General features: G+C 36.2%; 1 protein-coding gene across 1 annotated transcript in view; it reads left to right on the forward strand.

Annotated features, from left to right (window-relative positions):
* LOC123542085 (zinc finger FYVE domain-containing protein 26-like) overlaps positions 1 to 15771 on the forward strand; it is a 76871-nt gene that overhangs the window by 27505 nt on the left and 33595 nt on the right. Inside the window, exons 20-26 of the mRNA XM_053539142.1 lie at positions 26 to 1026; positions 2022 to 2131; positions 12028 to 12166; positions 12616 to 12684; positions 13354 to 13536; positions 14585 to 14680; positions 15366 to 15519. Coding sequence (XP_053395117.1) covers positions 26 to 1026; positions 2022 to 2131; positions 12028 to 12166; positions 12616 to 12684; positions 13354 to 13536; positions 14585 to 14680; positions 15366 to 15519 — 1752 coding nt within the window. The remainder of the gene's footprint in view (positions 1 to 25; positions 1027 to 2021; positions 2132 to 12027; positions 12167 to 12615; positions 12685 to 13353; positions 13537 to 14584; positions 14681 to 15365; positions 15520 to 15771) is intronic.

Consider the following 15771-nt stretch of genomic DNA (forward strand, 5'->3'; position numbering starts at 1 on the left):
GATTGAAATGTTTGCTGTATTTCAGAACATGGAAATGAAAGTAAGCTACAGGTTGATCTAGCTGTAATACCTCACTGCAAAGATTTTATGTGCGTCTTTGACTTTGATTCCATGAGTTATGCGCAGCAGGCACATTCTTCCAGTGGAGAAATGGAGAGTAAACCAGGGGACTTAACTCTCAGTGACTCAGACACTACATACAATCTTACACCAAATACACTGGAATATATCAAATCAGACTGTCCACTGGTGGCAACATTGGTCAGTCTCATGTGCTCAGATGATATGGAAGAAAATTTGATCGATGATGCATTTGACGAGGGCCATTTTAATACTAGCGGGAGTTCGTTCACAAGTTCACTAGAGAGTAGCCTGCAAATGAGCTTAAATAGGTCGAGAACCTCATCGTCCATGAGTATGTTAGATCTCAAAAGTTACAGATATGAAAAACTATCAAATGAGTATCCGGCACTGAAGCGCCACCTGTTGAATTACATTGTTCCCTTGGCAGCGACAGAGGACCCTGATATTCTTAAAGGTGATGATCCTATTTTGAAGCTGCTGACCAGTGATATTGTTGAAAGATTTAAAACAAACATGCTTAGTCTTCATGAAAGTTCAGAATTTAGGATATTGTTGACTGGTTTACTTGATGAAATGTTTAATTTAAGAAAATGGAAGGAAGTACTTCAGGTGATAGACTGTATACCAGTCACAGTTTTTAGAAATCAAACCAGTCTGTGCAGTTTACATGATTTTGTTGTCTGCTGTTTGATACATAAACTGTGCAGTGTTGCGGATGACAAAGGGACTTTAAACAAAGACAAATCAGAGGATGTTATGATTTTGTTGCATAGAATTTTGTCTGCAGATGGACAGGCACATGAAATTCTGGCTGTTCATCACAAGTTACAGATAGACCATAACATTGATTTGTTCAGAATGTGCCTTAGCAGACGACATCTCAGTGCGAGTATGAAGGAAGCAGTAGAGCAAAAATTCAAACAGATAAAGGTGTTCCACAGGGTGAGTGAAGCAATATATATATAATTTGTAACATTTTTTAAGTTAGTTTAAATTGGAAAACTCTCGTGTGTACTTTGAAGGCTGTTTGGAAGGTTTTCCTGGCTATTGTAAATGTATTTGTGCACAACAGTAAACCTGTTATATATGTCGTCCTCCAAACCTTTCTAGGTTGCAGACAGAATTCTTCCTTCTAACTACTGAAATGAATCCTGTTCCATGGAAAGTACAGAAAGCACCCTTTATAAGTTTTGCACTGAAGGAATCGACAGGAAACAGTAAATCATAATGTGGTTTTCTCAACTGAATAGCAGAGTCTAATTTCATATAACCATATCTTTAAGCAGTGATGAAATACATTGTTCAGTATACCGGATGGCTGTGTAGTCATAGTGATATTGCATGGTGCTGTGGTTCGTTAAGAGAGTGCCAATGGCCCAACACCTCTGTCTTCAACTCTCTAGGTTTCTGTCGGGGTTACCTCACCCTTAGTTCCGAGTTCATACCCTACCCTGGGAACACAGGGGCTATTTGTCCCATAGCTGGGGATCTGTTCATTGGCATCAGGACATTTCCACACACCGGTCGGCCTGGCATGTCACATATCTGGGGGCAGACCTCCTCCGAGTTCCCTGCAGTTCTGCCTGAGGCCGCAAGATGCTCAGTTACCATATGGCGCCAACTGGGAGGCACTGCAAAAGGGCTTCTCTGCAGAGAGGCTATGTACTGGCAGGGAAGACTTACGCACTCGGCTTCTTTTTCACCAGAAGGCTAGCCAGTGGCCACACACATTGTTCAGTAACTTATAAATATTCTCCTTTTAACATTTGCTTTTAGCCTGCTTTTGTGATCTCCCTTTGTCCATCATTGCCATCTGTCATCAACAGTTCGAATTTTAACACTCCAGAGGAAACTTGACCAGAATGTTTCCCATAGTAGAATCTCTAGATGTAGAAGTGTAAAAAATGTACTATTCATAATTCATTGTCTGTTTACAGATTACAGAATGTGCTAAGAATCTTCAGTTCAAGTTGTCACTGCAGAGTTCAGGGTTTGTCTCGGAGGAAGATAAACTGGCTGCCAAGAAGAGGCACCTCATTCTTGACAAGTAAAATTACAATTTTTGAATCATCTTATTTATTCCAATAAATAATTCTTGAACACATACATTACTGTTAGCTCTAGCAATTGATAGAAAAACTATGTCTGTGTATTATTTTACTACCCGAAATTATACAAAAGAAACAACTGCAATATTCACAGTTTACTACATGTTTATTTGTACATTTTAGATATGATGACACTCACATAGGCTATATTGATTATAGGTGCATATGATACTGCAAGCAACAAGTCATATATGTAATTCACACTTATATATAAAAGTTATTATAAATAGTTTGGCAAAGTTTGGCCACTCCATTGTTTGTAGTAACCCTGTCGACTGGGAGGAAACCAGACGCGCCCATAAAGCACCACATCATTACTCCACGGTTGGCTGTGGAAGCAACAGTCAGCACCACACAAATGCAAGGGATACCACAGTACACCAGAGTAAATTAAACACCCCCCATAACTCGACGGTTGGCTGTCAAAGTAATGAGGAATATTTAGCGGACCAACGGAGCAAGGCAACGTACTGTGATTCTAAGCAAACCGAGCAAGGCTACAGTACACCACAATATTTAGCGGAGCAAGGCAATATACTGTAATTCTAAACAAGGCAAATACTATAATGAGCATGGCTACAGTACACCACAGTAAATTAAACATTCCCCATAACTCGACGGTTGGCTGCCGAAGTAATGAAGGAATATTTAGCAGACCAACGGAGCAAGGCAACGTACTGTAATTCTAAGCAAGGCAACTATACCATAATGAGCAAGGCTATGACATAAGCAAGGCTATGACACATTTAAGCAAGGCTAGTCAGATATTGCCAAAGCACTAGAGCAATACCTTTTACACAGTAACATCCATACTATGACAACGTTCGAAAGCACGCCTGATCGCCACAATAAATTTGCCAAAGTTTATCCCCCAAAAATTCTGAGTAAGATTTCTTAAATCAAATATAGTACCTTTACCACAATTATATTTGTTCTATAAACGAACCTAATTCAACCATGTAACAATAAATATAAATAAATTGACAACTTAACAGACATGCACAGCAGATCTTGCCAACATCACGTGCAGATTAATACCTGTGTATGAGACTTTTTTGTCTTGAAAAAACTTTCAATCAGATCGTTTGTTTTCATGATAATGATGTATAATACAACTCTGGTTCAACCTTTGAATGAAATAACTAATAGGTTAGGTAAAATTTATTTGCTTTGAATACAAATTTGAGTTAAAGAATTCTGTCCCAATTAATCAGTTTAAAAACTGAATCCAACCTTGTACCCCATGAATTAAGGCGATAAAAGCTGTTTTCGTATCAATATCTAGAGAGATGCTATGTTGTTTACGGCCTATCTTTCTTTTGCAATGAGTTCGGAAATTAGTCGTATTAGGTATGACAATATAATATAGTACACTTCTATACAAATCTTAATAGTACGTATAATAGATTTCCTCGGTCCAGTAGCACCAACAAACCATTCTATAAATAGATGCACAATGTAGCACTGAAGTCCCATTACGAATAAATGGTCAAGCAAGCACGTGTCTATTTCAGTATTACTTCGCTTCAGTTAGCGACACACTTCTCTGAATGACATAATCTGACCTAATTTTAACCTTGTAATAGTTTTTGAATATCTATCAATAGTTTCCTCAATTAAAACAATGTCAATGTGTTGCCTTCATATTTGCGTGACTAAATGAAACGTTTTCTTTGAAATCTTGTATTTATCTCGTGTTTTTTGTATGTATATAAACTGAGAACTTATGGATAAACTTGAAACTTATGGTGTTTCAAAAATCTTCTACACGCACACGAACACATATTCAATCCAATGCATATACATGACGTTAACATATCTGTCTTTGGTAAAAGTATCAGTTAAGTTTTGTCAATTCAAAGAAATATTTAATGTATTAGACTTAAATTGTTTATATAGCAAATTTGGTAATGATTATCTTAATCCAACAAATTTAACGCGATCCCAGGAATTATTGAGATAAGTTTTCGTAATGGGCAATATCCCTACTCGCTAAGATTGCCCCGTCACAAATATAAAAGAAACTGAACATCGAATAGTTTTGACTAATGTGTAAATTCTACCTACGCTGATTTAAAAAACCATTTCCGGATTAATACTACTGCGACCCTGTCAAAACTTACACAATGTTGTGTCGCAGTTCTAAAAGAATTCCAAAAGTTTTAAACTGCGGCTACAATTGACATTTATTAAGCAGAAGCTTAAAACTGGTTTGCTCTTTTGATGTCTGATGTGACTTACAAACATTGAATACTGATTATTGTGATACAAATTTATATCGTTGACATGTATGATCTATTCGAAAATGATTTGATTTTGACAATTCGCCTACTCAGACCAGACCAAAAAGAAGACAACGAAATTTTTTTTTAAACACACATATATATATATATAACTTAGCGGACAACTAGTATAGATCAACTAAATCCGGTATTACCCGGTTCCTGCGACAACCTTCTAAAATTTTGCTACACAAATGATAAAATTATCCTGAACAGCCAAGTATGTTGTAATAGAATTTGAAAATTTCAAAAGAAATGTTAAGAACAATATGATATGCGATGTTGGAATTGGCCTAAAATTGCCAGCTTATCTTATATTTACAACTGTGATGTTCTATTATAGATCTTTAATTACAAAACAGTGACACTGTCAGTGGGGAACAATTGAAAAACAGTTATATCTGCTGTTATCCCCCGTGAATGCCATCCAAAATACCATGTAACCTGACACAAGTGTCCTTAGAAATAGATATGTAACAGCTGTATGTTAGAATTCGAAACAAATATCTATCAAGAATTAATGACAATCATTAAATTTGTAGAAAAGCTAACCACATTATTTATTTATTTTTTATTTTTTACTCTGATATTCTCACGGTCATACCGATAGAATCCCAAACTATACTTATTAATATAATTAAGGTGATTTGACTTAATTAATCCCCCGCCATGGCAGAGGGATTATAGGAATGGTCTGCGTCCGTTCTTCTGTCCATAACAAAATCGTGTCCGGTCCATATCTCCTAAACCCCTTGAAGGATTTTCATGAAACTTGGGTCAAATGATCACCTCATCAAGACGATGTGCAGAACCCATGTGTCAGCCTTGTCGGTTCAAGGTCAAGGTCACAACTCAAGGTCAAAGGTTTGAGCCTGCCATTTTGTGTCCGCTCTATATCTCCTAAACCCCTGGAAGGAATTTTATAAAACTTTGGTCAAATGATCACCTCATCAAGACGATGTGAAGAACTCATGAGTCAGCCATGCCGGCTCAAGGTCAAGGTCACAACTCAAGGTCAAAGGTTTGAGCCTTCCATTTTGTGTCCGCTCTATATCTCTTAAACCCCTTGAAGGATTTTCATGAAACTTGGGTCAAATGATCACCTCATCAAGACGATGTGCAGAACGCATGAGTCAGCCTTGTCGGTTCAAGGTCAAGGTCACAACTCAAGGGCAAAGGTTTGAGCCTTCCATTTTGTGTCTGCTCTATATCTCTTAAACCCCTTGAAGGAATTTTATAAAACTTTGGTCAAATGATCACCTCATCAAGACGATGTGCAGAACCCCATGAGTCAGTCTTGCCAGCTCAAGGTCAAGGTCACAACTTAGGGTCATAGGTTTGAGCCTTCCATTTTGTGTCCGCTCTATATCTCCTAAACCCCTTGAAGGATTTTCATCAAACTTGGGTCAAACGATCACCTCATCATGGCGATGTGCAGAACTTATGAGTCAGCCATGTTGGCTCAAGGTCAAGGTCACAACTGAAAGTCAAAGGTTTGAGCCTTCCATTTTGTGTCCGCTCTATATCTCCTAAACCCTTTGAAGGAATTTTATAAAACTTGGGTCAAATGATGACCTCATCAGAACGATGTGCAGAAATTAGGAGTCAACCATGCCAACTCAAGGTCAAGGTCACAACTAAGGGTCGAAGGTTTGAGCCTTCCATTTGGTGTCAACTCTGTATCTCCTTAACCCCTTGAAGGATTTTCATCAAACTTGGGTCAAATGATCACCTCATCAAGAACTCATGAGTCAGCCATGTCAACTCAAGGTCAAGGTCACAATTGAAGGTCAAAGGTTTCGGCTCTGTATCTCCTAAACCCCTTGAAGGATTTTCATGAAACTTTGGTCAAATGATCACCTCATCAAGACGTTGTGCAGAATTCATGAGTCAGCCATGTCAGTTCAAGGTCAAGGTCACAGCTAAAATCAAAGGTTTACCCTTTCACTATCCATAGCAGTGGCAGGGGATTTAGCTGTCTTTCAGACTGCCTTGTTCGATTTAAACATTCCTTCCTTTTTTAATAACAAATACATGTACTGTATATACAAAACAAAACATTCTAAAAATAGTGAAATGGTTGGACAGGACCACAAGTTCATAACATTACTAACTCGGTCTGCCCCCCTTTTTTTTTTTCTTTTTATTCAAGAAATGTTTAAGACCACTTGAGGGTTGTTTACTTTAAACTATATGTATTCCAGGAAATGCAAAACAGCCCCTCAAATATTTAATGTAGCTAATGGATACATGTACGAAAGTTCGAGCTTGACAAAAAATTCCTCTCAAACTCCAAAACAAAAACGCAGTAATGCAACATTCTCCGGTGTCGGATGGATCCAAAACTATCAACCCTGAACAACAAATAAAAGGGACTGTCAAATACATTTCAACTTATTTACACAAAAGACCACATGTATTTTGTTTTAATACCGCTTGTGAGCCTTTGACGTCGATATGAATAAAAAGATAAAATAAGATTATTTGTAACGATATCATTGATAAAAGGGGAATTGAATATTGAAACCATTATCCATTACAAAACAGTTGTACTACTTTTGAATCGTACTGACTGTAAAGAAAACCCTGATTTAACATAAAGAAAAGAAAAGCATAATCAACTTTTCTAATAATGTTATCATTTTCTATTTATAACTATGTATTAAGGAGGTAGGTTACCTTGTTACCAGGGTAAATTCAAATTAGTTGAACCGCAGTGATTTTTTGTATTTCGTGTAATTTAATGTTTTAACTGCTACAATCTCAGTTCCGTTTATCTCTGTCCCTTCAAGTACAATTTTTATCCAGGTTTGAAGTACATGACCCTCTTAAGGTATTTTATATAGAAAGAAGAAGGAAAATACGGATATTTAACACTTTTCAGTGTATTTTGGTTTCATTGTTATCCGTAGAAGTCTGCATAATTCATAGTTTTACTAGTATGCGCGTTAGCTTTCTAATAAAAGCTTAAAATGTATATGTCGCGGGGCTCGTGTTTCCATGGTAACGCATTTTCTCTCATTTTTCAACAATTATGTATGAAAACGGGTTTTTCGACGGCTTCAGTGCCATTCTGTTATTGACCAACATAGAATATTTGGGTAATATGATTAGCAAAATACCAAGAACTTTACATAGTACTATGTTTTTCTTAAAGATTAGAGTAACCATGGCAACAGAGATGTTTAAAATAGCTTATATGTTGCTTTTTATCGTAATGTCTTATAAAACAAATATTATATAAAATTATCTTTCTTCTTAATGTAGCTTTAAAACATCTTATTTCTAACATTAGGAATATTTTCGTATGAATTGCAGTTAATTTAACAAATTTCACAGCTTAAAATACTTACAGCAGTGCCCGTCGTCTGACATTTTTATTGAAAAATCGTTCTGCGTGCTGCTATTATTCTCATGGATATTGTTGAAATGAAAATAAAAAGCCAAAGATGTGTTCCTTAAATAGACCAGTGTCAACGCTTTTGAATTTTACAATTAGACATATAGGTCACGGGCTTCGTTTCCATGGTAACATCAATTTAATTCAAGACACCACAATTTTATACTGAAATTTGAACAATTTTAGAGCTTAGTTTTAGTATTTAAGTAACAAATTATCAACGGAAACTGGGAAATAAGTATAAAAAATCAAACTGCCCAATTTTTATTTGTAAATGACCGTAATAAGTTACCTTTCAGCCAACTATATTCCCAATCACATCAGTTACCATCATCCATTTTCTTACATTCCGCATAACATTTCAATATAATTACATAAAAGAAGCAAAATATTGATCATTTTTCAGAGCAAAAGACTAATAAAAAGTATTTCAGCAAATAACGGCTGTTTAAAAATAGTTCAAATAAAGAAAAAGCAAAGAATAACGTACTTTCAAAATAAAAGTTATTAATTTTGCGCGGTAACTGACACGTAACGTCATGACGTCAATGACGTCATTTTAAGGCAACAATGTTTTGAAGCGTTTCTGCGGCAATTCATTCATTATTTCTTCATTATTAAACCATTAAACATAAGATCGGAGGCAGGTTCTAGTTTTATTTCCAGAAGAATGGATATACAAACACATTTAGTTTGTCGTAAACGTCGTCGTAAATCGTCACGTTAGCTTCCGGTTGGACATGCGCACTTACAAATATCAAGGTAACCTACCTCCTTAAAGAACTGTAATCGTTTGTATTCAATGACGGTAACTATACATGATTTGCACGAAAAATAAGAGATACACAAGAATATAGTTTGAAATTGATAGTGACATATTCTAGGCCAAGACAACGTGTTTAATGTCTTAACATTTTATTGAATTAATATAGCAATATGTATATAGATCTACGTCCATGTATTTAGTTACATTTCAGTCACTCTTGTTTCTGCAGTATAAGGCAATAATTCATCTATACTTTTAAAAAACTATGCTGAAAAGATATTGAATAAACAAGATAACGTTGCACAAATCAATTTATCCAGGACAGCCTAAACTGTACCCTGACAACTTGTATAGCTGTATATTACCTGTATTACAAAAAATTCAAAGGTCGTTCGGTATAAGACCTGCAACCCTAACAATTTCGCTCTCTTTATTTATGTTAGATTTTAATCAGTCTGAATTTAAAACAGTGGATCTTAAATTCTTATTCTGTGGATGCACGTGGACTCTTGTACATTAATGAAATCATTCAGGAGAAAATTAGTAAGTACTTCTAAATCCTAAATTTTAACTAGTGAATTTGCTGATTTTAAGAACTCGATAGAACTATGTTGTGTAACCTGGTCAGACTTTTAAAAGATATGTCTGCCGTGAAAAATACCTATTTATGCTGGCGCATGCGTTTGCATGCATGCCGGTAGATTCTCCCGATCCTGTGTGATGGCCGGTGATTGTAAGCGCATATATGAGAAAAACTTACTTGAACATCAATTGACATAGAGCTACTAATATAAATAATAAAACAAATTTATCTACTATCAAAGACGCTAGTTTTCCATACAATCTCTCTGCCCAGTTTCGATAAACTCGTCCAAACTTAACCCGCATACTGTGCCATTTACTATTTAGACAATTCAACGGCCCCTTTCAGCTTCAAGGCGAGATTAATGTAAGACCCTCAGCAAATTTGCTATTTAATTGCTAGAAATAAATGTGCAAAATGTCCTCGTCCTAAGCAATGTGAGCACCTTGCGAATAGTTAGCGGAAATGCTGTTTGTGAATCTCGTGTTTTGGAAGTACGAGAAAACAAATTTTTACAGTTGTTAAACGAGAAACGCTAATGCTTTGGTTCGAATCTGCAAATTATGAGATTTAGGGCCGCCACACCCCATTTTTAGATTCTCGACAGAAGAACGGTAATTATTAGAATGCAAAATTATTTGCGTGTTTGAAATCAATAACAACAGACCTACCAGCATTTGTTTGATGCCTGGGATTTACTGGCAAATCTGCCGTCTTTTGTTTGCTTTCCCTGGTCATCCTCTAAACAAGCTGGCTCGCCTCTACTTTCCTGGCGCGCTCTGCATCGTCCACGTGGCATATAGATCTAGCTATTCAATTTAACATCGATCTGAAACGCTAGCCAGTACACCTTAAATTCAACTGTGAATATTGCACGTGATCTGAAGTTAATATAACTCTTGAGTGGTTCCCAGATGCTAAGGCGTTCATCATTACTCTATTGTGTTTAGACAGGTAACCAATAGATCACAAAACTGGATTACTTGACAACAACGATAGTTTATATATAGTTTGCACACCTAGCAACAAGATGGCCATTAATCTCGTGAGAAAATAAATGTAATTATTTTTAGGCAAAATAATTTTTATTATTATATCAGACACTGAGAATAAATCTTGTATCGTCATTTGCAAATCTCCATATAATTGCTCCATTTTAATGTGTGTTATATAGAGCACCCATTGGGATCTAGTAACATTTTTACTTTTGGTAAACAATGTTTTAGAGCCAAATACTTTTTGTTTAAGTGAATTTTAATTGAACTTCTATTTGTATCGCAAAATTCTTTCTCCATTAACAGACTCTTGGCAATATTAGCCGACTGCAGCGGGCAGCTTAGTTTTAAAATTAATTTGTTTAGCTGTAAGAGTACTAGGATGTTTTTCTTTGTAAATAGTTGTGTACTACATGACAAAATTCTCAAACACTCTTTCTGTCTAACCTTCAGTGGTCACTTTACATGTAATAGGAAAATATTACATGAAAAATTTTCATATGATGACATCTTTTTTAGCTCACCTGAGCCAAAGGCTCATGGTGAGCTTTTGTGACCGCTCAATGTCCGTCATATGTCGTGTGTCGTGCGTTATGCGTCTGTCAACATTTTCTAAAAATATCTTCTTTTTGAAAACCACTAGACAGAATTACATCAAACTTCACTGGAATGATCCTTGGGTTGTCCCCTTTCAAAATTTTTCCAAGATTTGAATTGAATTCCATGAAGAACTCTGGCTGCCATGGCAACCTAAAGTAAAAACTTTAAAAATCTTCTTGTCCAAAACCCCAAGACGTAGAGCCTTGATATTTGGCGTGTGACATCATCAAATGATCCTCTATGAAGAATATTCAAATTATGCCCCTGGGGTGAAAAGAGGCCCCACCCCGGGGGTCCCAAGTTTTACATAGACTTATATAGGAAAAAACTTTAAAAATCTTCTTGTCTAAAACCACAAGACCTAGGCCTTTGATATTTGGTATGTAGCATTACCTTGAGGTCCTCTACCAAAATTGTTCAAATTATAACCCTGGGGTGAAAAGAGGCCCTGCCCTGGGGGGTCTCAAGTTTTACATAGACTTATATAGGAAAAAGCTTTAAAAATCTTCTTGCCTGGAACTGCAAGGCCTATGCTTTTGATATTTGGTATGTTGCATTGCCTTGTGGTCTTCTACCAAAATTGTTCAAATTATGCCCCTGGGGTGAAAAGAGGCCCTGCCCTGTGGGTCCCAAATTTAACATAGACTTATATAGGGAAAAAAAATCTTCTTGTCTGAAAGTTCAAGGCCTAGGCCTTTGATACTTGGTATGTAGCGTTGCCTAGTGGATGTCTAACAAGAATGTTCAAATTATTCCCCTGGGGTGAAAAGAGGCCCCACCCTGGGGGTTATTTGTCATATGAGTTATATAGGAATAAATACCTCAACAATTATCAGATCATATTTCCTAGACTGTTTAATTATAATTACCTGATGACCCCAAGTGATTAGGGGTCACCTGACTGTGACCTTGACCTACTGACCTACTTTCTTGTTTTATAAGATACAGCCTTGAAATTTGGATGACATGTACAGTTTTGCACACCAATCTTAAAACTGACTTTCATGGACCATAAATATGACCTTCTGACCTACTTCCTAGTATTTTAACATCAGTTTGCTATTTTAAACATGTGGCTCATATTACTCAGGTGAGCGATTCAGGGTCTTCATGACCCTCTTGTTTATATGTTGCATTCTTGAAATTGCAGTACTGTTTTAAAATACTTAAACCAGTATGTTTTAAGTCCTTGTATGTTCTGTGTTTCAGGTTTACAGATTGGCAGACTGTTGTAGAGTGGACAAAGAAAACGCCGAAGGAAGTGTTAGGATTACTCATCAAATCAGGAGATTTTGAAACAGCCAAGTCCTGGAGCATGCTTGAGAAACTTGAAGACAATATCAAATTGGTAACAAAATTTCTTTCTACACTGTTTTATTACTGTTTTATACCTTAATAGACTTTAATGACCTGTTTGCCTTGAAAGTGTCTGGTGCAATGTTTCTGAACACTTCAGTTTTGAGGCAATGTGTTGGTATCTAAATAAATTTATTGTTGCTGCCGAGTACCCAGATGGATTACTTCTCCAGAAAGATTTGAAGATATGCAGGTTTGTCAATTGTAAAGCACCTATACAGGACATTGGTTCAGAGTCTCATCCAGGAGACTATTAGTAAAATTATTTGCTGTTCTGTTACAGGAGAATTAAATATCTCAGAGAACACAGACTACTGGTACTTCAAAGGTATTGAAGTTAAACTTGTTCACTGTTGTTCAAGACAGACAAACATTCCATTACTGAGCACTTGAAGGGTTGAAAATTACTTGTTTTTATTTCTTTTTTTTTTTCTCGTTTAGGAAATAGAAGAGAACCATGTTAGCTCCCTGCTGAATATGCAGCCGCCCAACACAACAAAGGCATTTATGGTAGGGTTTTCTTGTTATAATTGTTGGCAGATTTTTTTGTCATACATTGCATGTGCCATATACATGTAGGATACGTAAAATGTAGGGTTGTTTTGTTTGTTTTGATGGTCACACCAATACTGTTCAGAGGCAATTGATTTGAAGTCCCAGACCTTAGCCACAAAACCAAAGGGACCATGGATGCAATGTATGTTTAATTGCTTATCAGTTTAGTCTTGTAATATTGTGTATTTAAGATAGTATTAAAATGATAAAGGAAACAAAACCCTTTTTGTCCTGTCAGTAAAACTTTTCTTTTAAAGAGCATTATAAGATACTTACAATGGATGATAATGATAAAAAAGTATTCAGTAAAACAGTTGAATCTTCCGGTCAAAGTATCAAGAGCTTATTTTAAAATTCTTGGCAAAGTATTATAAAGACTAAAGATAATTCTTATGTTGGTATTCCATACCTTTATTGGAATACAAAGTATGAAATTTGTGCAACAAGTTTCTGACAAAGGATTGTAAATATCACATACAACTTGATTCAAGTTTTGAACACAGTTGTTATCAGAAAGACTGTGTAAAGTTATGTTTGTTAAAGAACGAGTAAGAATAAGAAATTATTTAATAATGAACTTGAACAATTGTTCAGTACTAATATCATATATTGTATTTTTTCTAGCTTCTTGAAGAGCTGAGAATGAAAGATAAGGAAACATGTTTGACAATGTGCCGGAAGTTTTTACAAGTCTTCAACAAGCAGCAGGATGTTCTCTTTATAGCAAGCTACATGCTCAATCAAGTGGAAAGTGATCTGGGTAGACAGGAGCTTGACAGTGTCAGACTGACACATATTGGTGCAAGGGTAAGTGACAAATCAGGATTATTGCTAACTAGAAATTACTGCAGTGCAACCTTTGTACAACATCACTACTGGAATATCTGAACTTTTTCTTATTGTTGAGGGTCTTGTTGTTATGGAATATTTACTTTACCTTGAAACTTGTTTGGTATTGAAAGTAAGGGACATATTTGATCATTACTGATCCTGTTTACATAGGTTATAATGTACTAGAAACCAAGATAAGTATGTATTTATTGAAAATCAGTTTAGTTTCTTAGCACTGTTAGTTTATAATCTTGTGTTTTATCAGTGGAGTAAACCTTAAGCTTTGACACAGGGGTTGGCTTTTAGTGAAAAGCAGTCAATACTGATTATGAAGTTATAAATTTAATTTGAAGACCAGTCTCAGATCACAAGCATCTGACTGGTTGTGCCTGAGAACAGTGTTAAAGCTGGCCATTGGCAAGTTAGCATTTTGGTCTGCAAACTCAAGTTTTATATATCTGAAGCTTTGTATATTATGAGGAAAAATAGTCATAACCCAGGAGAAATTAAACTTAAACATGTTAAGGAGGTGAAACCTGATTCAGTACACCATTTTTTGTAGCTTTTCTGATTTATTTAAAACCTACAAGGTATTGCTATCACCTGATAGTCAGCTTATTCTAAAATATTTGTTTAGGTCCAATTTTCTTGTAGCGTGTATTGGATATAGCTTTTAAAATTTCAGCACTTTGAATTGTGATTCTTGCATGCATTTTATACATGCGAGTTATATGACTTCTTTTATCTATAAATTGATATTTCTTCGTTAAATTTTTTGTTCATGGCCACCTTTCTTTACTGCTGTAACAGCTATACATTGTAATTAAGAAACTTTAGACGTTGTTTATCATCAGTGTGTGAATACAGTATGTAGACCAAGAACCATAACTCTTGCATATTACCTGATGTCTGACCGGTATCAGAGTAGCACTGGCATTTGCAGGCAGTGCTTTTGTCTTAGGTTATTGTCATTCACAATTTTTCATGTTGCATACAGTAAAAGTAAATTTTCCTGTGTTTTTAGATGATACTGTGTTTACCAGAGTCTATGCACATTGAATATGGTCACCTGGTAACCACACCTAGATACATACTTGAACAGCTGCTGATGAATATGAAGGTAGGAAATAACTGCACATAGACTTTTTATATGAGCCGCGCCATGAGAAAACCAACATAGTGGGTTTGTGACCGGCATGGATCCTGACCAGACTGCGCTTTTAAAGCCTACTGCAATTAGAGAAACTGTTAGCGAACAATATGGATCCTGACCAGACTGCGCGGATGCGCAGGCTGGTCTGGATCCATGCTGGTCGCAAAGCCACTATGTTGGTTTTCCCATGGCACGGCTCATATATTGTTTATTAAGAAAAGTATATATTTAGAATTCTGCGATATTAGGTATTGACAGTTACATGATTTATTGGTGATTCCATATATATATTTCTGTGGAGGGTCAGTTGATTTTCATGCTGGATTGGGCTAAAAATAAATAGTCAAGAAAACAAATCAGTTATATGGCTAATGCCTCACTTACCCACATCCCCCCTCACTCCCATCCCCCTCCAGACACCCCCTCTCCAACCCCCAACCCCACTTTATTTGTCATACTGACCACATGTATTCCTTTGAGGGACACTGGCAAGTGCAGTAACTAGCAGTATCAGGCCAGCAGGTAACATCTCTTGACCAACAGAAATACTGGAAACTTGTAGGAAACAAGATAAAATTTCTTGTTTTCAGTCTTCAGTTACATCAAGAAATTTCATTTTATCTGTTTTTGTAACTGTATCTGTATTTTGCAGCCTGAGTTAGCAAGCAAGGCTTTCCATGTTGTGAAGGAAGAATTCAGCCTGATCAGAGAGCCGGCAAACAAATTCACTACAGAGCAGTTTAACACACTAGTGGCACTATATGCCAAGAGAGCTCTGGAGTTCACTGTTATACAGGTTCTCGAAGGTATTTATCATCAAGTTTCTCAGCTACAGTTGAGGTGAAAATATGAAATCTTCATTTTAAAAATGTTTGCTTTAACATCATACATAGAGAAAATAACAAGTTAAGTCTTCAGTGTTCTCTTTCTGAAACCTCTTAACACTTTTTAGCTCACCTGAGCCAAAGGCTCATGGTGAGCTTTTGTGACCGCTCAATGTCCGTCGTGCATTGTGCGTCGTCAGTCGTCTGTCGTCCATCCGTCAACAATTTCAAAAA

This window comes from Mercenaria mercenaria, chromosome 1 (genome assembly GCF_021730395.1).
Source record: "Mercenaria mercenaria strain notata chromosome 1, MADL_Memer_1, whole genome shotgun sequence".
In the NCBI taxonomy this organism is placed as follows: domain Eukaryota; kingdom Metazoa; phylum Mollusca; class Bivalvia; order Venerida; family Veneridae; genus Mercenaria; species Mercenaria mercenaria.